Source organism: Apium graveolens, chromosome 2 (genome assembly GCF_009905375.1).
Source record: "Apium graveolens cultivar Ventura chromosome 2, ASM990537v1, whole genome shotgun sequence".
In the NCBI taxonomy this organism is placed as follows: Eukaryota; Viridiplantae; Streptophyta; class Magnoliopsida; order Apiales; family Apiaceae; genus Apium; species Apium graveolens.
Genome location: NC_133648.1, coordinates 315,121,481 through 315,145,912, shown reverse-complemented (window position 1 = coordinate 315,145,912; position 24,432 = coordinate 315,121,481). Strand labels below are relative to the sequence as shown.

Sequence of the window (24,432 nt, the reverse complement as noted above, 5' to 3'; positions counted from 1 at the left end):
AATATCAAGTTAAGGTCGGCTAGCAAACCCAACATAGTACAAGTGCATCTAGCGTTATCCGGAAATATAAAGTAAACTGCTAGGAAGTGTCCAAGGCAAGGCACCAAACCGCAACATTTCCCCCTCGGTTACACGGGCAAACTACACCATTTCTACTGTGCCTTATGTCACGGCCTTAGAGTCAAGTCCAAGCGCTTATCGCCCACCAAACGAACTACTAGACCAGCCTTACCCCCAAGTGTCACCCAAACACTTATGCAACGGATATGAGAGAAATATTATATTAGACACACACACTTACTAACAAAGAACCTTTCTTCATTAGTAACCCAATATTACAAGAATTAGATCCCCTTGATCCACACACTAGCCCCTTACTAGTATTACAAAGTTTAGCACTCACCCTCACTAGACAAGCTCACTTGCCTCCCCCTTGAATGCTCTCACTTTGCTCTCAATTCTCACAATCCCACTATCTTCCTCTATGCCTCTCCAAATGAGGGGTGTCGCCTATTTATAGGCTCCTCCACCACTTGGAGAGAATTTTAGAATCTGTACATCCCATATGCTTCTAGATTATTCCACTAAGTATTTATACAAGATTATTCTAGAATCTACCTATCTAGTATATATATAAGTACATTTAGGAAATCTCTAGAAAGCTCCCAAGTTCTTGAAGTTTCCGGAAAATTCCACCAAGCTCCGCAATCTTCTAGATCCTTCTTGAATCTCCAAACGCCTTCTAAAGACTTTCACAATATTCCGCTATATTCTAGAGTCATCCAGACCATTCCGGTCTTCTCTAGAATCTTCCGCGCTTAAAGAGGTTGATATTTGTCGGGGCGTGACACTCTCCCCCACCAAATTCGTCGACGCCCTCGCCGTCGTCTTCGCCTCCCAATAGCGCTCCAATGCCTCTTGATGTTGCTCCAAGTTCGGCTCCAACTCCCACGTTGCCTTGCTTGGTGTCACACCCTTCCACATCACCAAGTATTGCCTACTCGGTGCTAAACCCTTGATTTTTACGAGTCGCACATCAATTATTTCCTTCACCTCGCGTCGACCCTCGACTCTTGTTGGAGATAATGGTGGTGACTCCTCTCTTACTCGCGCTCCAATTTTTGCTGCGACGCCTCGACAACACCCCGTGGATGCCTACTTTTCCCGGCGACACACGCCCTTTGTCCTTGGCTCTTTTCCCCTTAGGAGACTTTGGACCCCCTTTAGTTATGCCGCCCTTATCAACCTTCTTAGCCACCTTACCCTCCTTGGATTGGCGTCATTTCTCCTCCTTCGTTGAGGGTTGATCATCCTCAACTAGCCTCAAACTTCCAAGGTAGGTCACCTTTGGTTTCATCGGTGGTGCCTCCACCCTTTCCAAGGTCGACAACCTCCTCGGCCCCTCTTCCTCATGCTGGATCATTGCGCTCAACGACCCTAGCTTCGGGCACTTCGCCATCACGTGTGGCCCCCTTGCACACGTAGCATCCCCTTTTCGGCATATAGCCCTTAGGCTTTCCCTCGCTTGGACCATGACTTGGTGATGCCCCCGCATCGCGCTTCCTTCGTGGACTACCACTTCTCGAGCCAACATCTTCCTCATCACTACCTTCTTCGCTCTCCTCATAAAGTGTATTTGATTTGGAAGACTCCCTTTGAAACTCCACTAAGGACTCCTCTACATTTATAGCCTCATCTACATCCTTGACGTTCCTTCGTTGAAGCTCTTGTTTTGCCCAATTTTGTAGTCCATCCATAAAGTAGAACAAGAAATCCTCAACCATCATGCTTGGAATTTACAACATCAAGGTGGTGAACTCATTCACGTAGTCCCTTATGTTGCCCCGATGTTTGAGCTCCCTCAATTTCTTCCTCGCCATGTAGATCAAATTTTTGGGGTAAAATTGCCTCTTAAGCTCCCGTTTGAAGTCTCCCCACGTGTCTATGTGAAAAATTCCCTTCTCCATGTTGGCGTGCTTCTGACAACACCACAAAGTAGCATTATCACAAAGATATCGGTAACCGTACGTACCTTTGTTGCCTCGTCAACATTGCCGACCGCTTCGAAATAATTCTCCACATCCTAAAGGAAGTTTTCCACAACCTTGGCGTCCCTTACGCCATTGAAATCCTTGGGTTTAGGTGCCTCGAACCTTTGCGCCTCGACCCCTTTAAATCCGCCTCCAAGCATGCCCGTCTAAATCCTAGCCAATTGTACCTTGACGGCGTTACATGCTTCGGTGACCATTTTCTCCAAGTTGGTGACCCGCTCCTCTCGTGCCACCTCCTTCAATTGCAAGTCTTGGACCTCCTTTTTCACACGTTCAAGATCCTCAAATACATGGTCCTCCAAGGTCTTGAAATGGCTCTCGATTTGCTCCATGCGCGCCTCCAGCTTCCCCAAGCCCGCGACAAACGCCACGAGAACTTCATCAACCTTTTTCGCCATGCTTCGTGTCAAGATTACGCCCTCCGTAACCTTTAGCTCTGATACCAAATTGTCACGACTTTAGAGTTCGACCCCTTCTAAGTCCAACGGTGCCGGCGTCTAGCGCTTGTCGCCCACCAAACGAACTACTAGAACAGCCTTACCCCCAAGCGTCGCCCTAACACTTATGCAGCGGATATGAGAGAAATATAATATTAGACATACACTCTTACTAACAAACACCCTTTCTTTATTAGTAACCCAATATTACAAGAATTGGATCCCCTTGATCCACACACTAGCCTTTGTTAGTATTACAAAATTTAGCACTCACCTTCACTAGACAATCTCACTTGCCTTCCACTTGAATGCTCTTACTTTGCTCTCAAATCTCACAATCCCACTATCTTCCTCTATGCCTCTCCAAATGAGGGGTCTCGCCTATTTATAGGCTTCTCCACCAATTGGAGAGAATTCTAGAACATGTACATCCCACTTGCTTCTAGATTATTCCACTAAATATCTATACAAAATTATTCTAGAATCTATCTATCTAGAATGTACATAAGTACATTTAGGAAATCTTTAGAAAGCTCCCAAGTTCTCGAAGGTTCCGGAAATTTCCACCAAGCTCCACCAAGTTCCGCCATCTTCTAGATCCTTCTTGAATCTCCAAGCGCCTTCTAAAGACTTCCATAATATTCCGCTATACTTTAAAGTTATCCGGACCATTGACGAAAGAAGGGAAGTTACAAAACTGCACAGTGAAGTCAAGACTACTTAAATAGCTTCTCTAGCCCGCATTTAAAAAGGTTGATATTTGTCGGGGCGTGACACCGAGGTCATAACTAAGTATGTCTCAACTCTCTAGTGTAATTGCCTCGGAGGAAAAAATGTTTTTCTCTCTATTTTTTTATGGCACCTTTGGTATAGTTTATAGATTCTCACTTGGTAAGATAAACCATTTCTTTGGCTAGCTTATAAGATCAACATCTCAATTACAGTCAGTCAAGAAGTCAAATCAGGCAATATATCTCTAATAATCGTGGTTACAGATTTTGGAAATTGGAATTATTTAATTAAGGTACTGATTTACGATTTTAAAAAACCAGATGATTTATCAGGAATTGGTCAAATTGGACAAATTTTTTTGAGCGATTTTTGAGAAATTTATGAGCGATTTTTGAAAAAGCGGCCAGTTCTTTTAACCTTGTTAATAACGAGTAAAATTTAGCAAAAAAAAAACAAGTGAAATTTAATTTAGCAAAAAAAAAGTAAAATTTATCTGTCTAAAAGACCTGAGAAGGAGAAAAGATAATGTAGGCATTTAACATTATCTGGGCTGCTAGTAGGCATTTAATCGATCCCTGAACGCCCATGTGTACAAAAAAGTCCAAATCGGCCCGTAAATTCCGTATAAGCTTGTCAATAAATCAGCCGTTTCTTGACATCAGCCTTTGAAAACACTCTCCAAAGTCCAAAGCCGCTCTCTTCTGAACATGCAAGGTGCATCACAAGTTTCTTGTTAGACAGCTTTCTCATTTCTCATTCTCGAAAATCCAATGTATATAAGTTTTTATTTTACTTGAATCATGAATATGACCGAGCTGTCCCATGCTCAAATTGTTAAGTTCAGAGTTCTCCTAGGATCATGTTATATCTTAAACATTCCCTCGTTTCGAAAGCCCGTTTTTGGGTGGAAGAGTGGATCACTAGGTGATTTCCGAAGGTCTCTTGCATTGGAAGAGCCTCGTGGGAGTAAAATACCTTTGTAACAAGGTATTCATGACATGTATCTACACGTTAATTATGATATCTTGTAAATCGATTTTCTGCACAATTTTCATATTTTTATTGAAAGTACAGATAGATGGCTATGGCCTTTTTATCTATTTTTTTATGTTCTTTGTTGTTGCAGGGGTGCAGAATAATGAGTATGACATCGCACAACCCCACACTATGTTTGATTTGCACTCACTTGTCTCTGTACAGAAACAGGGAGACTAGGTAAAAGCAAGTATGGGTGTCATGAACCCAACACCTCTTGGTGTAGCGGTATCTCCCTCCTCCCTTTACGTCAAGTAGGGATGTCTTTGAGATAAACAAGAAAACTGAATTTCTTCTTCTGCGTAGAGTTCCCAGACAAACAACTCCTCCTTGTAACATTTTGGATCATGAGTAAGCTTTTTCATCACTCCATTGCCAATATTAATTTACTGATGTAAGATTTAAAGTAGTCGATAGAACTATAATTGGCTTAGTCAAGTGATATACATTATTCGGATTAATATTTTCTTCAATCATTTTGTAAGATCGTTTTCTGGATTATAAACTGTAGTTTTCCTTTTCTGCAATTATCCAATTGTCTAGTTAAGCTTCTTAAATAAATTCCATTTCCGTACTAGTTTAAAATGTAAATTGAAGTCAAGCTAGATGATGAAATGAGTGACTAGACAAATAGAAAACAAGTGTTTGCACCAAAAAAATTTCTATTGATGGTTTGCCTATTTGCAGTTAGAGAAAGATCAAGGAGGCAGCCGTATTTTTGAGGGATCCGAAAAATATAGATTAAGTTTTCCTCCAACCTAGAATTATCTTACCAACTCTGACGGATTTGCAGGACCAACTTCCCTTATAAAAAATAGAAGCAAATAAGCAATAAACACCAGCTTGGTAAGATTCCAAGTTTCCTTCAATATATTGGTATCTCAACTTAGGATGGTCCGTCTACGTAGATTATAGAATTAGCACATAAAGGAATGACTAGATTTGTTTATACTACATCTGTTACTTGGCATTCCTGTCACATGCATAGATAGTATCAGGTCACAGAAACTGCATCATATGTCCCAAGTGCAGACGCACACATATTTAACTTTTGTATGATAGAAGAGCTGTGGTGTTTTGAAAAATCTGAGGAACTTGTACTAATTAAAATGCATAATAACTTGATTTATTACTAACAATTCAATGCAGCAAACAAGTTTGAACTCAATAAAACATCCGACAAAGACTTGGGGGCCACTCCTTTCAGAATCAGTAATGTTGCTAAGAGGAGTGCACAATTGCATTAAAAGTACCCATATCTTTCTATTCATAGCTTACTATCCATTGAGGGTATGTTGGAAATAATAATTCAAAATTATTTGAATTGTTTTTTGGATTGATTTTGATTAGGTTGTTAGAAATAGAGTTTAAATATTTATTAGATAATGTAGTTTTTGAATTATTATTAAGGTTAGGGTTACCTATTTATTAGGTGTATTGGTTAAATGTACACCTCTATAAAGAGGTGAATTATAATGTATTTTAATAGTAGTATGGCTTCAGATAATAAAATAGTTCCGTTTTAGTTTACTCTTTTAGAATATCTTTTATCAGTTATCATTTATTTATATAAATCCAACAGGGGGGCTGAGTTCTATGGAGTCCACCTTTTTGTCGGAGTCCTCGGAGTCCATCTACGTTCTGCAAATAAAATATATTGTAAAACGTGTTATTTTGCAAAACATGTTACACAAATAGCATAACTTCAACAAAATCATTCAAATCTCATATATTTACAGTACAATATGTATGTTCTGCAATATGTTCTGCAACATGAACATTTATGTTCTGCAAATTAAACATATTTTGTAGAATAATATATTTTTGCAATGTCGTGCTTGTAAAATGTATGCAATCTACAAGATTTTTAATAGAATAGTGATGTTTTTCGAAAAATAAAATGTTTTACAATATTTTAAGCTATATTTTACTTGCAGAACATATATGGACTCCGAGGACTCCAATTAAAAGGCGGACTCCATAGAACTTTACTCTCCAACAGGGTATGGCAACTGTATAATTTCTGACACCGGGACACAAAGCAGTTTCTTGACAACATGACTGTCTTGAACGATTATTAAGGAATGCAATATGGAGTAATGCGGTATAGCTTCTTCATCATTAATCAAACGATGTGCATAGTTATATATTACCTTGTTGATAGTTAGTAAATTATGGGATATTTTATCAGCGCTTTTATTTATGTATATACTTGATCTTCATACCAATTCCCAGAAAACGAGCATGCCTTAAAATAAGTTTTTTACAGTTATTCTATTCAGAGAAAAGGAAAACCTAAAAGCTTTATTGAACTCTTGTCTGTTTCCTTTGATTCTTCCTTAGATTCAGTTATGGAAAGAACCTTGTAATTTTCCTCATCATTGATCCTGCTTCCTTCTATCATTTGTTCAGACTTTACTTCTTTTTCGTTATCTATTGAAAGAACCTTGTGATTTTTCTCATCATTGATTCTGCATGCTTTTATCATTTCTTCAGTTTTTTCTTCTTTTTCGTTGTCTATTGACAGGTCCTGGGGCTTGTGATCTTTGCTCTTACCCCACACAACAAGGTAAAGTCCTGCAGATATCACAAAGGCTCCGATGACCCTGTAAACAAAGGTATACGTATTAGTTAGGCTCTTATACTTTTATTTAAATTTGTGACTATATATTGTTTGTATGTTTGTCTGGTACTTACCCTCCTAGGAATATTTGTTCCGCTAAGAAGAAGGATCCGAGGACAGCCACAATGATCATGTTTAGTGGACTGAACGCTGTCACAAAAACAGGTCCTCTCTCTTTCATTATTATTCCTTGAACATAATAACCGAGTCCTGAACAAAATACACCCTGCATAGTTCATCAAACATATTGTAAGATTTAACTAAATTAGTACAAGTAAATAAATCAGCAACTTCCCCGGATCCTGTTGGCGTGGGAACCTCAGCCCCTGGGCAAAGACCATTAGTACAAGTAGATAAATGACGATCTGTATAAAATTTTGTTTAAAAAGTCCTTACACTGTAGACAGCTGCCAGTAGTTTAGTGTCGAAGTTGATGGACCAAACAGTAGGATTTCCCCTTTCCATTACCAGTGCAGCTGCAGCCCCCTCCACTGTGCCCATCAGGCATATCCAAGCTGTTAGAGAGAGCTCAGCAGGATATGTCTCTAGTGTAATTGACTGATGCAGGACAAAATTAGTATTTTCATAGCAAATTTGGTAAATTTTAATTACAGAATATATATAAATTCTCACTTGTAGAACCATAAAACAAGCCCAACTGAAGCATCCAGCAGTGATCATAAGGGAACCAATTACTGAATGTTTAAGATCTACTTTAGAACTTTGTGAAAGATGAGGGGTTTTTCCTTTTGTCCATATCAGATGAATAACTGGCCCTTTCACCAGCGTCATGAGCATGGCTCCTCCAATAGTAGTCAGTGTGCCACCTATCTTAGCTTGGCTCCTAATACTCTTCAACTTAACCTTCTCAAGCCTGCCAAAAATTACACATATTTACTAAAACAAAACTATGAATGGTTTAGTATAGCACGGGTAGCTGTAATATGTGGTATCCTACATTATAACTCTCTTTTTATAGTAAATCATCATTTTTTCCGAACAATTGAAGTAGGTAAAAAGTTTGCATAATTTTTACCCAAAAATCCAAGCGACAACAAATGTAATGGCAGGTAAAATGTTACATAGAGCAGCTGCAAACGTTGCAGTTGTGTTTTTCATCCCCAGTAGATAGAGATTCTGGTCAATAACTGGTCTGCAAAATTAGCAATATGATTTCTGACATGAAGATTCACAAACACCAAGTACATAGGGTGTTATTAGTATTAACTTACTCTAGTAAGCCAAGAAGAATAAACTTTCCGAACATTGCTTTTGTCATTTTTGGCCTCACTTTCCTGTACAAAGATCAATTTAGATGTTTTTACCTATGTTATAACTAATGAAACAAAGAGAAAGAAAGCGAGAGAGACTTCTCAAGGATGATTGCGAAAGGAGCAATAATAACGGTGGCAATAGCGTGGTAATAAACAACAAACACATAATTGCTCATCCTTTCATTGAGTGCAGCTTTGGAAATAATATCCATTCCTGCTAGCCCAAACTGCAAGAACAGGACTGCAAGAAAGGGCTTAACCCTTGTAAACACTCTGCTTTTTGACATGCTCTGTTGTGTAAACAACAAGACAAGAGAAACTCGCTAGACCTCTACTATCCAGCCACTTGTTAAAGTTACTTAAACACTTTGATGGAGTGAATGGGATGAAATATTATTAACTACCTTAAGAGAAGAAATGGATGTCAAGGTGCTTATATTTTTTTATGATGAGGTTTGTAATAAAAAAATAGCAGGAACCAGAATAAATTAGTTGTCCTAACATAGGAAAGTTGAGTAATTTTATGAAGTAGAAACGGAATGGAGAGAAATGAAGACCCTAAACTAACAAAATTTTATTAGTTTTTTTTCTAAAAACAACTATAAAGTTTAGAGAGAGTTGAGAGGGAGAGAGAGAGAGAGAGGGAGAGGGAGAGAGAGGGAGGGAGAGAGAGCGAGAGAGAGAGAGGGAGAGAGAGAGAGAGAGAGAGAGAGTAGCATTTTCCTAGGAAACAAAATCTGCGACCCTTGGAAGCATTTGCATGTAAATTTATCTGACCTCAGTATTACACATAGTTCTTATTTCATTGTCCATATATAAGGATATTCATCATTGCATTTGTGAATATCCACAAATTCAATAATGAATAGCATCAACCTGTGGACGCATTTGCATGTACACGTGTAACACGATCAACACTTCCCCTTCTACATGCCCACCCTTTAGATTCACATCTCTCCACACACATACATGATATATGCAATCGTCAACATACAATAATAATGCATGTAAATTTCTGATATTAAATTTCACTGTGCACTGTAAATGTTGGGGCTGCTTTTTATTTTTGTTAAGAATATGTATATTCTGGTCAGTAACTGCCTAAATAGTCTGTAGAACAAGTAAAAATTATTCCTTCTGAATGATTTCTATTTGCGACAATGTCATTTTTTCTCGACTTGTATAACAGAGAGTAGAGACTAAGAGGTAATGAACTACTATGGCAAAATGAATAGCTTTTCCAAACATTTGTGATATTTCTCAATGAGGCAAAAAGAATAATATTTCAAGCATTGCATTTGTCATCTCCGGCCTTACTGTACACAAATCAATTTCTATGTTAGCACCATAACATAATTATAATGGTTGAAATTGACCAAGTACAGAGAGAAAATAGAACAATAAGGTTTTATGATGATAAAACTTGTTAACAGTAATAATTGAAATCATCCTAACAAAGAAACAATTATAATAACGGAACTATCTAGTAATAATAATATTATATATATTAACATTCCTTCTTAAACACGATGGTAAGTCAAGATTTTATCAAACAAGAAACGGAGCCACGTTGTCAAACAAATTTAAAAGTTATAACATCATAAACAAGAGCATCCAAACGAATTAAAAAACAGAGTCATGAACCAAACAATCTAAAAACTTCTAATACAATAGAACTTGTTCATGATTGCAATAGAATAATGGTTTATTTAGAGCGAAACCAAAGTTAGAGAGAAAGATAAAAGTACGATTTTATTATAATAAAACTTATTCATGATTGCAATAGAAGGTCTAAAATAGAACTCGAACAACCAAACAGTAATAATGGAAATCATCCTAAAAAGGAAACTATTATAATAATGGAACTATTCAATAATAATATTGTATATGGTAACACCGTCGTGGTGCACTCCTTCTGCAATCACTTGGCCATGATGAACTTAATTTGAACCACAGCGACATCTGTTGATACTTGATAGAACTACAACCTCGATTATATGGGGTTGCCTCCCCCGAACCAGGTTTGGGAAGATCCTCTTTTTTGCGAGTGCCATGTGCTTTTCTGAGTGGATTGTAGTCTATGATTTTGGGTCGCGCTTCTAAGGTTATTATCATTGTTGAACCAATGAGAAGTGCTGCTAGAACGAATACAAGGAAATTTTGTGTCGTGACCATTGATTGAAAATTTATTATAGTAAAACTTTTGTGTCGTGGACAAATACCACGCAGCATCTGCAGTGTGGGTTTAGCTTCTTCATCATTAGACCAACGACTCATGTAACATCTGAATATTTTAACTTACTGAGAGTAAGATATATCACGATAGATGGGAGCAAAAAGGTGGCTATAATACTGCTGCATTTGCTTTTAATTTAGGGAATATTACTCGTGTTTTGATTAGGAGGGAATTAAACTAAGGGATAAAGGTAAATATATGCAAAACCGCGGGAAGAATTTGACTGTTATCCATTGCTTCATCACTGGTCATATTTGTCGAAGTACGTGTTTGTTCTCCAGAAAGGAACTCTTCATTCTGTTAATATGTTCAGAAATGCATGTGACATATGTTTGTATGAGGGAGTGATAAGCTTACCTATTTCGGAAAATATAAAAAAACAAAAAAGATTAACTAGTAAAAGGTCACATTACAGTCTTTTATATCTTTTACCAGAATTTTCTAAAAGGGAAAGTGGAGTGATACAGAAATATAAAAGTTCCATCTGTTATAGTTATAGTAATTACATTTCCACTGGACTATATTCATGTTCTGATCTTGGGGGTGTTCCGACAATTAGGAAAGATATGATTTGCTTGAATGCATTGCCAACTCCTGTACACTTCTTCTAGTTACAGTACTCTCCCTTATTTGATTGCCTCTCACAATAAGATAATTGTTGTTCATTCACTACAATTCATTTATGGTTATAATCTTGTCTTTGTCCTTGTTGTTACTTGCTTCTATCATATCTTCAGAGTTTGCTGTTTTGTTGTCATCTCACATGGACTCGAACTCAGACTTGTAATCTTTGCTCTTACCTACCCATACAACAAGGTAAAGTCCTGCAACTTACAGAAAGGCTCTGATTACCCTGTAAACAAGGTTATACATATTAGTTAGGCTTTTGTTTGATTTAATTTCAAGGAAAGTTCTTTCTTTTTTTTTAAGTTTGGAATTTACAGATTTTATTACTGTATATGATATGCTCTTTCATTCTTTTTTCTGTTTGCATGTGCATTATTGCAACACTGATGATTCTGTTATTATGTAACCGTTTAGGTGTGTAAATTTGTAATTTTTGTGTTGTGTGTGTTTGTAGAGGGACTGGGTTCTTGCTGCAAAACATTAGAATGGTTATTTTTTCCAATTTTTTAGCAAGCTGTCCTTTTGAGAATCCGGCTGAAACTAATCCAAGGACCTGTGAACTCCAGTGAAGTTGGTTTCTTAAGTACTATTGTCTGCTGAACTGACCTTGAAACTACTTTCTAAAAGTTCTTTACTAGCAGGCTTTATTGTTGTAAGCTCAGGTGAAACATCTGATTTTTTGCATATTGGTTTTTTTTTTAAACATATTTTGCATATTGTAAAAATCCTAAAAATGTTGTTTCTTTTCTTGATTTATTCAGTTGTCGTTAAGCCTGCTACCCTCCTGCGGACTAAGTTTAAAATGAATGGTAAAGTGAAGCAAGAAGATTTAATTAGTGATTAAATTGCTAATTAGAAAAAAAGTGTAAGCACATATTTTCTTGGATCACAGGCCAGCCTTTCAGTATTCACGATTATCACTCCATGTTTTAAACTCAATAACACATTTAACAGACCTTGTGGACTTGTGGGGTAATTCTACCAGAAGAAGTACGGTTTGCTATGAGGAGCACACACTTGCAATGAGTCTTGAGAGTATGCAGAGGTGGAACCGGAAAATTACAAGTGGCGGTAAATTTATTTTATTTAACGAGTGATCAGTATTTTAAGAAATGTTATTTTGATATTATATTTTTTCCAATATTTCTCACGCTTCATTGTTTTGACAGTCATGTGAGAACAATACGGGTTCTCAAATTGATGAGGTCAACTTTTAAAACTTTGTTAACAAGGAAGAGATATAGCATATTTATAAGGAACCAGTGCTTTATAAGGTTCAAGCTCACAATAAATCTTCTTAGCTATGGAAGCTTGACTTGTTTGATCTAGGAGATGTAGCAGGAAGTGGTACTGGTAGTGGTTGCGCCTACAGAGGGAGGCACTGTTAATTGTTGGTTACTTCTTGATCACATGACAATTTGTCAGTATATGTATTAGACATAACTAATTACATGTAAATATATTAATGTTAAATAAGTATTTTAGATATACTTAATCCTATATTTGCTAAATCAATCCTTAAAAACTAGGACTGTTTTCTTAAAATTAACTTTACAATTCACACTACAGTCCAGAAATGCTTGTGACAAATGTTGGTATTCGGGGAGTGAGAGCTTACCAACACCTTCGTGACATATAAACACGAATTAAGATGAACTCAAATCTTATTTTTACACTAAATGTTTAGTCTTTATATGTTTAACAGAATTTTGAACTCGGACATAAACTGTTTCTACAGTGATGCCACTACGAAACGTTGCTTCTTTTCATGTATGTTATACCACAAGTACATGTAAGCTCAACATCTGGATTCTAGTGTAAGCATGTCCAGGTATGAACCTCCAAGCACGCGCAACAGAGACAAGTAGCATATAAACACTTGACCCCATCACACGAGCACAATTTTCTGTTTGGGGAAAAAGGGATGATGAAATATCAAAGTACTAAGTATCACTTGTTTTCCTTGGTTACCATTAAAGAAGTTCTGTTTTCACATTGTTTATGACTACAGAATAGTTCTTGCAAAGTTATAGTGATTACTTATTCCATTGGATTATAATTTTAAGCACATGATCTGACAACAGTACTTATTACTTGCAACTCCTTGCCACTTCTTCTGGCTACAATACTCTACCTTGTTGGATTGCCTCTAAAACTAGGAATTTTGTAGTAGTTTTTTCAAAGAGAAAGGTAATGCAGAAAACCTAGAAGCTACAATAAACTAGTGTCTTGTCTTATTACTTCATTCAGTGCCATTTATGGTTACAACCTTATGATTTTCCTCATGATTATGATTATGATTACTTGATTCTATCATTTGTACAGAATTTGCTGCTTTTTGTACATCTCCCAACAGGGTCTTGGTCTCGGATTTGTAATCCTTGCTCTTACCCCATACAACAAGGTAAAGTCCTGCAACTATCACAAAGGCTCCAATAACCCTGTAAGCAAAGTTTGCAAGTGTTAGTCAGGCCCTTTATTAGTTCAAAACTAAAAAAGAGAAACTATCGTTTGTAGGTACATATGACTGAAAATGAGTTTGGAATTTACCTTCCTAGGTACATTTGTTCGGCTAAGATGAAGGATCCAAGGATAGCGACAATGATCATGCTTAGTGGATTGAATGCCGTCACAAAAACAGGTCCTCTGTCTTTCATTATTATTCCTTGCACATAATAAGCGAGTCCTGAACAAAAGACACCCTGCATATTTATCCAACACATTGTAAGATATAACTGAATTAGCATGCTGATCTGAGGATTGGATATGTATTTGGTAAACCTTGTTTATATGGTAAACTTTTAATACAAATAGATAAATGGCAATCTGTAAAAATAAAGCCTGTAAAAATCCTTCTTACACTGTAGACAGCTGCCAGAAGTTTAGTGTCCAAGTTAAGGTTCCAAACAGCAGCATTCCCCCTCTCCATTACAAGGGCAACTACACCTCCCTCCAGTGTGCCCATCAGGCATATCCAAGCTGTCAGAGACAGTTCAGCGGGATAGGTCTCTAGTGTAATTGCCTGAAACAAAAGTTATAGTTTGTCTAGCATATTTGGTAAATTTAATCACAGGAAATAATGTGGTGTTTAGATTCTCACTTGTAGAACCATGAAACAAGCCCAACTGAAGCATCCCGCTGTGATCATAAGTGAACCCCTTACGGAATGCTGAAGATCCAGTCCCCCATTCCCTTGGGATATATGGGTTCCTGTTCTTCCTTTTGTCCAGATTAGATCAATGACTGGCCCTTTGACAAGCGTCATGAGCATGGCTCCCCCGACAGTAGTTAGTGTGCCACCTATCTTAGCTTGGCTTCTGATACTCTTCAATTTAACCTTTTCAAGTCTATGAGAAATAATATTTATATTAAAATGAGAATGATTTCAGGTTTTGTTGTACTTGAAATTTATATTTATAGGAAAAAAATTCTTTAACAGGAACAACTAAAGCAGATAAATAGTATGCACAGTAGGTTACCCAAATATGCAAGCCATGACAAATGTTATGGCAGGTAAAACGTTACACATAGCGGCTGCAAACGTTGCGGTCGTGTTTTTCATTCCCATAATATAAAGATTCTGATCAACAACCGGTCTGCAAAAATAAAAAATATGTTTGATCACATAAATATTCACAAGGTTTCAGTAGAATTTTATTAGTATAAGCTTACTCTAAGAAGCCAAGAAGCATAATCTTTCCAAACATTGCTTTTGTCATCTTCGGCCTTACTTTCCTGCACAAAAAACAATTTAGATGTTTGCACCTCAAAATAATTGATGAAACAACGAGGTAGAGAGTGAGAGAGAGAAACTTGTCGAGGATGATTGCAAAAGGAGCAATTACGATGGTGGCAATGGCATGGCGGTAGACAACAAATACATAGTTGCTCATCCCTTCATTCAGTGCAGCTTTGGAAAGGATATCCATTCCTGCTAGCCCAAACTGCAAGAACAGAACTGCAAGAAAGGGCTTTGCCCTCCTAAAGGCTTTGCTTGTTGACATGCTTTGTTGTCCAAACAATAGAAACACACTAAACCTCTTCTATGCCATCTACATTTTATAGTGGATGTAAAACTCACTCAAACACCTTAAATTAATTATTTCTCTATTTTAATCTCAGGTAATTCAGGGGTCTTCTGAAATTACTAATTACGGAGGAATCCTACCACAGTTTCAGATATGTTATGCAGATAATGGCTCCACTAGGGACCAAGAAACTTTAGACTATTACTTAGATTGTGTTTTAAGATCACTTGTTTAGTGGACTTGCTTTTCAATCTTTCGCCAAGTTGTCTTGTTACCATCTCTGTTGGTTTAACTCACTACGTCTGCTACATTACGTTAATTTCAAGTTCACAGGGAGCATAGAGTCAGCAGTCGAACGTGAGAGGGAGAGCAAAGAGGCTTATGTTTTGCACAAGTGACTGGTGCATCGATAAGTTCAGTAAGCCTTTGTTTGAATAATGTACTAATGATTTTTTTCCGCGTTTCAGGATACTGTTAACCAACATAGGATATGTAGAGTACGCAGGGATCAGATTAGCCTGTGTAATTTTTATACTGAGCGCATCCCCTGATTTGAGTTTGTCACTTGATTCCTACACGAAAGCTTAAAGGCAAACGAATCCCATTATTTGATACTTTATTCTATTATTAAGCTTTATGCATTGTCGCCTCGGAAATGCACCAAACACACTCCACTTTCAAAGTATAAACTCTCACATTATGTCTTTTGGGCTCTGATCATCCCTTGTCTATAATCCACTTATTTATGTATTCATTTATTTATTCTTAGAGAAACGATTATTCAAATCCAACCTTTCATGAAAAAAGAGAGTTTGCCCATGGATTATCCGTAAATTGTTCGTAATCAGCCTAATGTGTCGTATGAATAGCATAAGATCATATTGGAACTTTTCTCTGATACTTTAAGGTACTTAACATGGTATGAGTCTGGTCAAACGAAACGTATGGTACGATTGAGAGCTGATTACTTAAAAGTGTCCAATAAAATTGTCTATGACCGGAAATTTTATAAATCATTCTGTAAACAAGTATATGGACTGCATTGGCAATTTGATCATCTATGAAACTCTGCTAAAAAAATTAAAACCAAAGAAATTGATACTTTAATGTTCTTATGACAAACTATATCTACTTAGAAACACATTGCCGTGGGAGGGCATCAATGTTGTTATTTAGATAAAACTGAGAGAGTCTGCGTCATAAATTTCAATTCTGTTTCTATTTAGATATGCAATAATGCAACTCTGTTACCACTTTGATTGCGTGGATGTGTGTACATGACTACATATATATGCAACTTTCTGTTTCGTTTGTGTTTGTAGTATCAACCAAAACTTTTAAGATTGTTGTCTGAATACGAAACTCTTTTCAGATGATAAATTTCGAATTATATTGAGTCGTTCGTTTAAGTTTTTTAATAATTAGCCTTATACGTCTTATAACTGAGTATATGTTCTCTCCGGGGTGAGTGAGCATCTCATCGCCCTCCCCCTCGCTAAATGCTAGTTACGCAGCACACGTTATTTCTACTGTAGTTAAAGATTTTCTTGAAAAGGAAATGTCCTTTCAAAATCTCACAGCACTTTGTTTTGTTATTGGGTATAAGTGGAAATCTATTGTTGCAGCAACTCTTGTTTCTCTGTCGCCTTAATAATCATCAGTCCACACAATTTAACATGAAGAGAATAATTTAAGAGATGTGAATGATTGTATTGGCTGATTGAAATAAATACATTGATATCATGATGTTGATTAGTCCATATATCATTCAGATCAGTCTGGCAGTCAAAAAGCAGTTTGCTTTTGAGAGCAATGTAATGAACTTTACAAGTTCAAACAAAGCAAAACTAAGTATACATTATCCTGAACTGAAAAATTATGAGATTATAGTGATTGATTACCAAAATATGAAATGCCATCGAGATAGCAGGCTGTGTATGAGCGAATGAAATGCTCTGGTGATTGTATAAGATAGACGAGGCCGTTGTTGCCTGATCTGTCTAGTTAATTCTGGTAGTCTGATGCTGCAACAATCCAAATCACGACAAGGAGATGCCTAATTGTTGATAAACTAAGAAAGACGATGAAGCACCACTGAAGAGATGTAGTGCAAGTCGCGACGTTTCATTCGCTCGTATTGTTCCTCACTCCTTGCAGTAAGATTCCATCAGCAAGTTCCTCACTCCTTGCAGTAAGAATAGCCTAACGAAGACAGGCATTTCTATGACTAATTGTTGGACCTAAAAATGCATGCATGACAAGGTTGGTTAAATAAGAGAAAATACTGCATTTACTGTTGAAATTATAAGTTTCATCAATCACATCATACACCAGCAAAATAACCGTGGCTCCTAAGGATTAAGGTGCTAAACAATCAAACAACTTTAAAGCAGTGCATCTGTTCTAGTTCAAGAGAGATTTCTGAAAATTTTAAACGTCGGAACAAGAAAAAACATTGCCTCAGGGAGCAGTGCTATTATCTTCTAATGCAGACGCAGAAATTCTGCTCAACTAACATGTATGCAATGACCTGATATAGAGTATTCTGTTTGAATTCACTGTAAATCTGTTCATTCCATTCATGCAATCTAATGATCATCAAACTTTTTTTTGCTAAATGGATAGTATGAAAGAAAGAAGAAGGTTCAGAGGATATACAAGCAACTAAGCAAGATACAACTCTCTCTATAGACAATCTTTAGAAGAAGGATTGCAAATGAAAAGCAAACTCTGAAAACTGCTAAGCTAAACAAAGCAAGAGCATGGACAGAACAACCCAATAGGAGCAAACTAAGTACCAAATCAGCTATCCAAACATACATAAATAAAACACTACCAAATGTAAAGATCTGAAGAGCTTGAAGGGCCACTGTTTCTGACAATCATCATAAATTAGTTACTAACAAATGGATAAATATAAATTAGTTACTAATAGGAAGTATGATGTACTTAATGAATTGTACACGTCCAGACATTGCCTTTATCGTCAATAAGCTAAGCCGATACACGAGTAATCCGGGTATGGATTACTAGAAAGCGATAACTAAAATTCTTACGTACTTAAGGTATACGCGTGATTATGGATTGCATTACACGAGATATCTTGCTGTATTAGAAGGTATAGTGATTCAAACTGGATAAATGGTGTTAAAGGATCAAAGTCCAAATGCGGCTATGTTTTTACACTAGTAGGTGGAGCGATCTCATGGAAATCTTCAAAACAAACGGTTGTGACCAAATTTACGATGGAAGCTGAGTTTGTTGCTTTGGATAAAGCAAGTTAACAAGCTGAATGGTTGCGTCAATTTTTAGAGGATATTCCAAGATGGGAAATGCTAGTGCCACCACTTGGTATACATTGTGATAGCACTGCAGCAATTGGTACAGCCGAGCGTGTACTATATAACGGAATGTCGAGGCATATTCGTCGATGGCACAATTCCATTAGACAACTACTCTCAACTGGAGTTATCACTATTGACTACATAAAGTCAAAGGATAACACCGCGGATCCGCTAACCAAAGGGTTAAATAGAGAGTTAGTTGAGAAATAATCGAAAGGAATGGGACTAAAGTCCATAACAAAAGTCGATACAAAGGAAACCCAACCTTGTTTACTGGAGATCCCAAGATCTTGGTTCAAAGGGACAACCTAACTGTAAAGACTTAGTGAGATCACTGTGGGGGTTTTACTCCTGGGTTCATTCCTATGATGAAAACAATGACAATATACTAAAAAGGCTAAGCTATGTTTTTAATGATCTTATGTGTCGATATATCGAACAATAATACTTCTGTATTATTTTAAAGATCACCTATGTGAGTGAAGTGGGGTCGCTTTAAGAAGGAATCGTGGGGGCTAATTATGGGAAAAACTCACGAAACCAGGCTAAAGCTCAAGACCAAAATGGACTTAACAGTGAGAACTGAACAAATATAAGAAAGACTCCAGTGGGATATGTATCATCATTTCACAATACAGAAGGGCAGTTCAAGGTCAACGCGACTACTGAAATTCTAGAAATGTAAATATGTTCTTACAAGGGAAGGTTCAAGGGGATTGTTGGAAAATATTTGAATAAGAAATTTATTTACATTTATTTTATTTGATTTGTAACTTATGTATTTTAATTTTTTGTAACTCTTATATTAATGTCATGATTTTAATTTGATCATTAATTTTGATGTTACAAAATTGAATACTTTTGTAATTACAAGTTCATTTCCCCTATAAAAAGAGGCATTGCCTCATTGGTTTGATACACAAAAAAACATACAAAGACCATTTTCTTACATTACTCTTAGAATTCTAAGTTCTTGTTTCTGTGAGATAGAAAGGGTTGTTTAATCGGTTCGTAGAAGGCGGGTCTTCAAGTACTTAAGAGCAACAACAACGCGGGGGTTGCTTGTGCCTCGGGCCGCGTGAACAGGGTTAGAAGGTGCAAAATGGGTATGCTTTGCCGTTGGAGGAAAAAGAAGCAAAATGGGTAGTCCCTCCATGCTGGACTGTCCCATTTGATTAATTTAATATATAGATATGATGTACTCAGAATCATTCACTGCTTTTATTTTCAGTTTACACAGCTCAGTATTGCTTTTGTAACGTTAATATAAGGTAAACATTTGTAACGTAAATTTTAAAATGGCCACAATTTTTTTTCCTATAAATGGTCTATCGCAACCAATTTTAGGTGAAAACCCTATGTCCCGTACAAAACATATATTCAAAATAGTATGCAAATGCGTGATATACGGGCACATCGTCAGCTACAAATTGACTTGGTTGAGCATATCTCGCAGTTCAACGAGAATCGTTAAATTGTAACGTTTAAATTTTATTTTAGTGACATTTTTAAAAAAAATAATCACTTTAATTTTATTATTACAATTTTCGTACTAATAAATTAAAATTAAAATCAAATAATGGAAACAATTATTAGATATATAATATAATAATAATAATATAAGGGGTCCTTCACAAATGTGGAAAGTGGGCTTAGCATTGGATAGATTGAGGTCACTTTTTTTATGCGGTCATTTCGGGTGACATGGCGGAGAATGTGTAAGTGTCCCCTGGGGACTTGACCCCTAGGGCTGTGGATGCTCTAAGCCTACATTTGTTCGTTGTATCCTGGGAGACGGAAGCCACGATACATTCAAGCACACACGAAAGGGGTTTATCTGTTTTAAGTAGGGGTGTGCATGGAGCGGTTTGGTAAAGTTTTTAGCATTAACCGTAGTCAAACCAATACATACGGTTCGGTTCAGTTAATTGCTATTAACCGCCACCAAACCGCTTAAAACGGGTTTTAGGTTTCGGTTAAACATTCATCAGTTTCGGTTTTTATTCGGGTTTTTTATACATTTTTTATTTGTACAATTTTTTATGGGTAATGTATTGGATAAATAAATAACATCAAGTTAAATGATAATATTAAATTAATTACCAAAGATTTGTTACTAAGAATTCGTTAAATAAAATTGATATATTTCATAAAGTTATTTTTTGAATGTATAATTCATATTATCTTAAATAATATATACGAAATATGATAAAAATATATGTTCACAACAATGAAAAAAAAGAGTATCTATCAAAACATATGATAAAATTGATTATATACATATTAAAAAAATTATGATTTAAGAGTATTTATATATGAATCTTAATTAATTTATGTTATTATATTATACAATTTATCATACTAATGTTAAGTAAATATTTAATTAACAAAATATTAGAACCGGGTTATGATAATATATATATATATATGTATATATACATAATATTATATAGGCAAGTGTTCAAATACAAACAAATATTAGAATACAAACTGCAAATCAATGAGACCCGCATGTTTAATCACTTTCCCCTTCGTTTTAAATTTTACTTTTCCCGTTAGTTGGTTAACTTTTTTTAAAAAATAATTTCACCGTATTTTTATTCATCTCCCACTCATCGATTTGCATAGCATATTTGCTATATTTTGAGGACAAATCAGTATTTAAACTTATCTGAATCAGTAAACTGAAATCAGTACTAATTCGAGAACCAGTACTTTTAGTGATTCTCGTAGACATAATTAGTGATTTATCGTCGAAACATATCAAATATGGTATTCATATTGATTGTTGGATGATGTAGAAAAATATAGTGAAGTTAGATTTTAAAAAGAGTTCACTAATTGACGGGAAAAATTCAACTAAAAATGGAGGGAATTATGTGTAGTTGTGTGTGGGAGGTATAGTTTGTAGTTTGTATTTTAATTTAGTTTGTATTGGAGTAAGACTCATATTATATATATATGGGAAATTATCCACAGCCAACTTGGTAGGGATACACCAGCCGCAATATTACATTGCGGGCCGCCGCAATGTTTCATTGCGGCGGGTGAGTGCACCCGCAATAAAACAATGCGCCTGCTGTATCCAATCCAACAGTGGCTGGGAACAGTTCCCTATATATATATATATATATATATATATATATATATATATATATAATATAGCGATGCGGTTAATTTCGGTTCGGGTTTGATTGAAAACCGGAATCGAAACTGCACCAGTAATTCGGTTTTTTTCGGTTCGGTTTTCTTCGGGTTTATTAGCGGTTTGATTTTTTCGGTTTGGTTTATCGATTTTTTCGGTTATTTTTCGGTTTCGATTTTTCTGCTCAAATCTAGTTTTAAGCATAGCGTGGTGTTCACGTGTCTTCAACTATTCACTTTAGATTTTTATTTTTGTATTCTTGATTTCAAGTCATTTCTATATTATACTTCTGACATACATGACTAAAGGTTGGCTAAATTTAGTACAACTGAACAATTTACCCGAAATATATAATAATGAACCAAATCAAATAATAAATTTAAATATTGCACATATATTAATATTTCATGTGATATTTATTGTAAAATTAATATAAATGTGTATTAATCGTATGAGACGAGATTATAAAACATACACCTGCTTGTGTGTTCTTTACTTGTCACATGGTGAAAATTTTAATACAATACACTAATATATAATGAACTGGGATATTCGATTAAGCTAAAATGCAATAGAATAAAATACTGAAAATTGCCCACATATTACAAAGAAATTCACAAAAACAATTTGATTAGGATCATATTAATAATGTAATATTTCATACTTTTTTAATCAAATTCATAAATTTGTTCCTCTCATATACCAAATCATTTTACATTTTTCTTAACGTTAAATTTTCACAATTATATACTGGATGATTTTATAAATATAGAATAAGTGGTAAAAAAAAAATCTGGTTAGATCACATTTATATAATGAGTGGTTTTATGAATATAGGTCAAAAAAATCCTGTTAGATTATAATAGGATTTGAAATGACAAAGAAACTAAGACTATATCAGTGTTATAATAATGAACTCCTTATAAATATTGTAAAATATTAATTTTTAATGATTAAGATTATCATATTATATTTAACTCCAATATTACTTATACTCATTTTTATAATATAATAATAATAAATTTGAAAAAATATAGATTATAAATGAAAAAAGAGGAGAAATGAATTTTTTACTAATAAAGATGATATAATGTATGACCTGTGATACACTTGGGTATCATTTTCAATGTAAGAGTTTATTTGAAAAAACTGTTAAAAATTGTTATACCGTTAAAAAAAGTGTCGCTGAAAAAAGTGTTATTGAAAAAATTATATGACTATTTAATAATATTTTTAATATGTTTATGTTTTGATGTAAAATTTATAAAAAATAATATTTTTTATGAGATTTGATGATAAAATAAGCATATGCTTTCTCAAGCTGAAAAACAGTTTTTTTCTAAAAATATTGGGGATTGATAGCTTTTACGTCAAAAATACTTTGAAAAAAAATCGTTTTTAAATTTTATCTAGTAATTTTTTAACTGCGTTTTAGCAAAAATCTAATATTAATGTGCAAAAACACACACTAAATTGGTTATATACTTCATAACTTGTTTAAAGAATCAGTTTGACTTGTTCTTGAACAAGAAGTTCATGGTTCAAAATCCTAACATTTACGGTGATTACAAGAAGTTCATGGTTCAAAATCCTAACATTTACGGTGATTCATTCCATTCGCGCAAATTAATCATCATCTAATCTTCCAAAATGATGGATATTAATAGCTTTCCAAGTTGATTTCAAGAGAAATCCAGACTTGAAAATTTTGCATTTTAAAGAGTAATATTTCCTCTATTTTTATTTATATATTATTTGATTTTGGCACACATTTCTAAATTTTTAATCATATAATTAAAATAATAATTTTTATTTTTTTAAATTAAAAATTTATACCTAAAACTTTAATTCATGATCCATAATACCTGTTGTAGTTAGCACAATATCCAAACTGTATAAAATAGAGCAAATACCAAATGAATAACACGAATATAATATGAGAGCGCCCGTGGCTCAGGTGGTAGGGGATAGTCGAATCTTACGGGAAGGCTAGTATGGGTTTACCTTGATTCAACTGGTGAGATTTACCCAGTGAGCCAGTATATATTCCATAATTTCTTATTTATTATAAAATATTAGTTAAGAACTAGTCATAACCTCTTAGATATGAGAAGAGAGAGGGGACTCTTAAGCTTATAAAAAATCTTTAAGAGTTTTTGGAGCTTAAATTTAAGCACTACTCTTTATTTTTCAACTTAACTTAAGAGTCTATATAAATAGTTTGTTGGAGATGCTCTTAGAGCAAGTCCAAGACTGTCCTATAATGTTGTCCTAAACTAAAATTTGAGACATGTTGAGCAAATAAATGATCCAACAATGTCTGAGTGGTGCTTTAAAACACTAGGACGCCTTATTTTTTAGGCACTATTGTGCATGCCCTATATCATTTATTTCAATAAAAATATATACTTCACTCCCTTTTTACACTTCTATCTCCTTTTATTATTTACTTTCTATCTAATTAAATTCAAATATGTAAATCGGAGACGGATTTAATCGCCCGGCAAACAAGCTCCCTAGGATCGCACCTTCGGTTAGTTTAAATCATTATTTTTATAAGTTAAGTTGTAGGAATTGATTTATAAAAACATTGTTCTAAATCACTTGAACATTATATTTTATTATATTTATAAGGCAATTACTATTACATTGTTGAACTTGCCCTTAATTTAGTTAGACTCAAAAAATTTATAAAGTTTGGCTTTCAATATATATAACTAGAAGTTTGCTCAATTTAGTCCATCTACCTATAATTAATTTACCAAAAATATATTATCATCAACCAAAAATAAAATAATGAATACAAACATCGTTTATATAACAAATATTTCATGTGAAATTTGTGTTGCAAAAATAATATAAAATATGTATAAATCGTGTGAGACATGATCTAAAGCGTC

General features: G+C 35.1%; 2 protein-coding genes and 2 long non-coding RNA genes across 4 annotated transcripts; 2 read left to right on the top strand and 2 right to left on the bottom strand.

Moving 5' to 3' along the window:
* The first annotated feature begins 4,038 nt into the window (after positions 1-4,038).
* LOC141708829 (uncharacterized) lies at positions 4,039-6,930 on the top strand. Its single transcript, XR_012569670.1, has 4 exons — positions 4,039-4,207; positions 4,347-4,606; positions 6,193-6,359; positions 6,783-6,930. It is a non-coding gene; the product is annotated as an uncharacterized LOC141708829 (long non-coding RNA).
* On the bottom strand, positions 6,452-11,104 carry LOC141708826 (WAT1-related protein At2g37460-like). Its single transcript, XM_074512634.1, has 7 exons — positions 8,249-11,104; positions 8,111-8,173; positions 7,915-8,031; positions 7,512-7,752; positions 7,275-7,436; positions 6,953-7,104; positions 6,452-6,861 (listed from the first exon to the last, which is right to left on the bottom strand). Exons 1-7 carry the CDS (start codon positions 8,437-8,439, stop codon positions 6,534-6,536), a joined length of 1,254 nt encoding a protein of 417 aa, XP_074368735.1. The 5' UTR covers positions 8,440-11,104; the 3' UTR covers positions 6,452-6,533.
* On the top strand, positions 6,982-13,088 carry LOC141708828 (uncharacterized). The gene is made up of 6 exons (XR_012569669.1): positions 6,982-7,043; positions 11,126-11,204; positions 11,470-11,677; positions 11,777-11,880; positions 11,970-12,086; positions 12,185-13,088. It is a non-coding gene; the product is annotated as an uncharacterized LOC141708828 (long non-coding RNA).
* Positions 13,089-13,226: 138 nt separating this feature from the next.
* On the bottom strand, positions 13,227-15,084 carry LOC141708827 (WAT1-related protein At2g37460-like). The gene is made up of 7 exons (XM_074512635.1): positions 14,829-15,084; positions 14,688-14,750; positions 14,495-14,611; positions 14,116-14,362; positions 13,876-14,037; positions 13,566-13,717; positions 13,227-13,456 (listed from the first exon to the last, which is right to left on the bottom strand). The coding sequence occupies exons 1-7, from the start codon at positions 15,017-15,019 to the stop codon at positions 13,258-13,260; spliced, it is 1,131 nt and encodes a 376-aa protein (XP_074368736.1). The 5' UTR covers positions 15,020-15,084; the 3' UTR covers positions 13,227-13,257.
* Positions 15,085-24,432: the final 9,348 nt, after the last annotated feature.

What these genes read in the sequence shown, in the direction of transcription:
- LOC141708826 (XM_074512634.1), bottom strand. Translation starts at nt 8,439, where the DNA reads ATGTCAAAAAGCAGAGTGTTTACAAGGGTTAAGCCCTTTCTTGCAGTC. An exon ending in TTCGCAATCATCCTTGAGAA is followed by an intron (nt 8,174 to 8,248) that starts GTCTCTCTCGCT and finishes ATCTTTGTACAG; the next exon opens with GAAAGTGAGGCCAAAAATGA. An exon ending in ATTCTTCTTGGCTTACTAGA is followed by an intron (nt 8,032 to 8,110) that starts GTAAGTTAATAC and finishes CTAATTTTGCAG; the next exon opens with ACCAGTTATTGACCAGAATC.
- LOC141708827 (XM_074512635.1), bottom strand. Translation starts at nt 15,019, where the DNA reads ATGTCAACAAGCAAAGCCTTTAGGAGGGCAAAGCCCTTTCTTGCAGTT. An exon ending in ATGCTTCTTGGCTTCTTAGA is followed by an intron (nt 14,612 to 14,687) that starts GTAAGCTTATAC and finishes TTATTTTTGCAG; the next exon opens with ACCGGTTGTTGATCAGAATC. An exon ending in GTCATGGCTTGCATATTTGG is followed by an intron (nt 14,363 to 14,494) that starts GTAACCTACTGT and finishes TATTTCTCATAG; the next exon opens with ACTTGAAAAGGTTAAATTGA.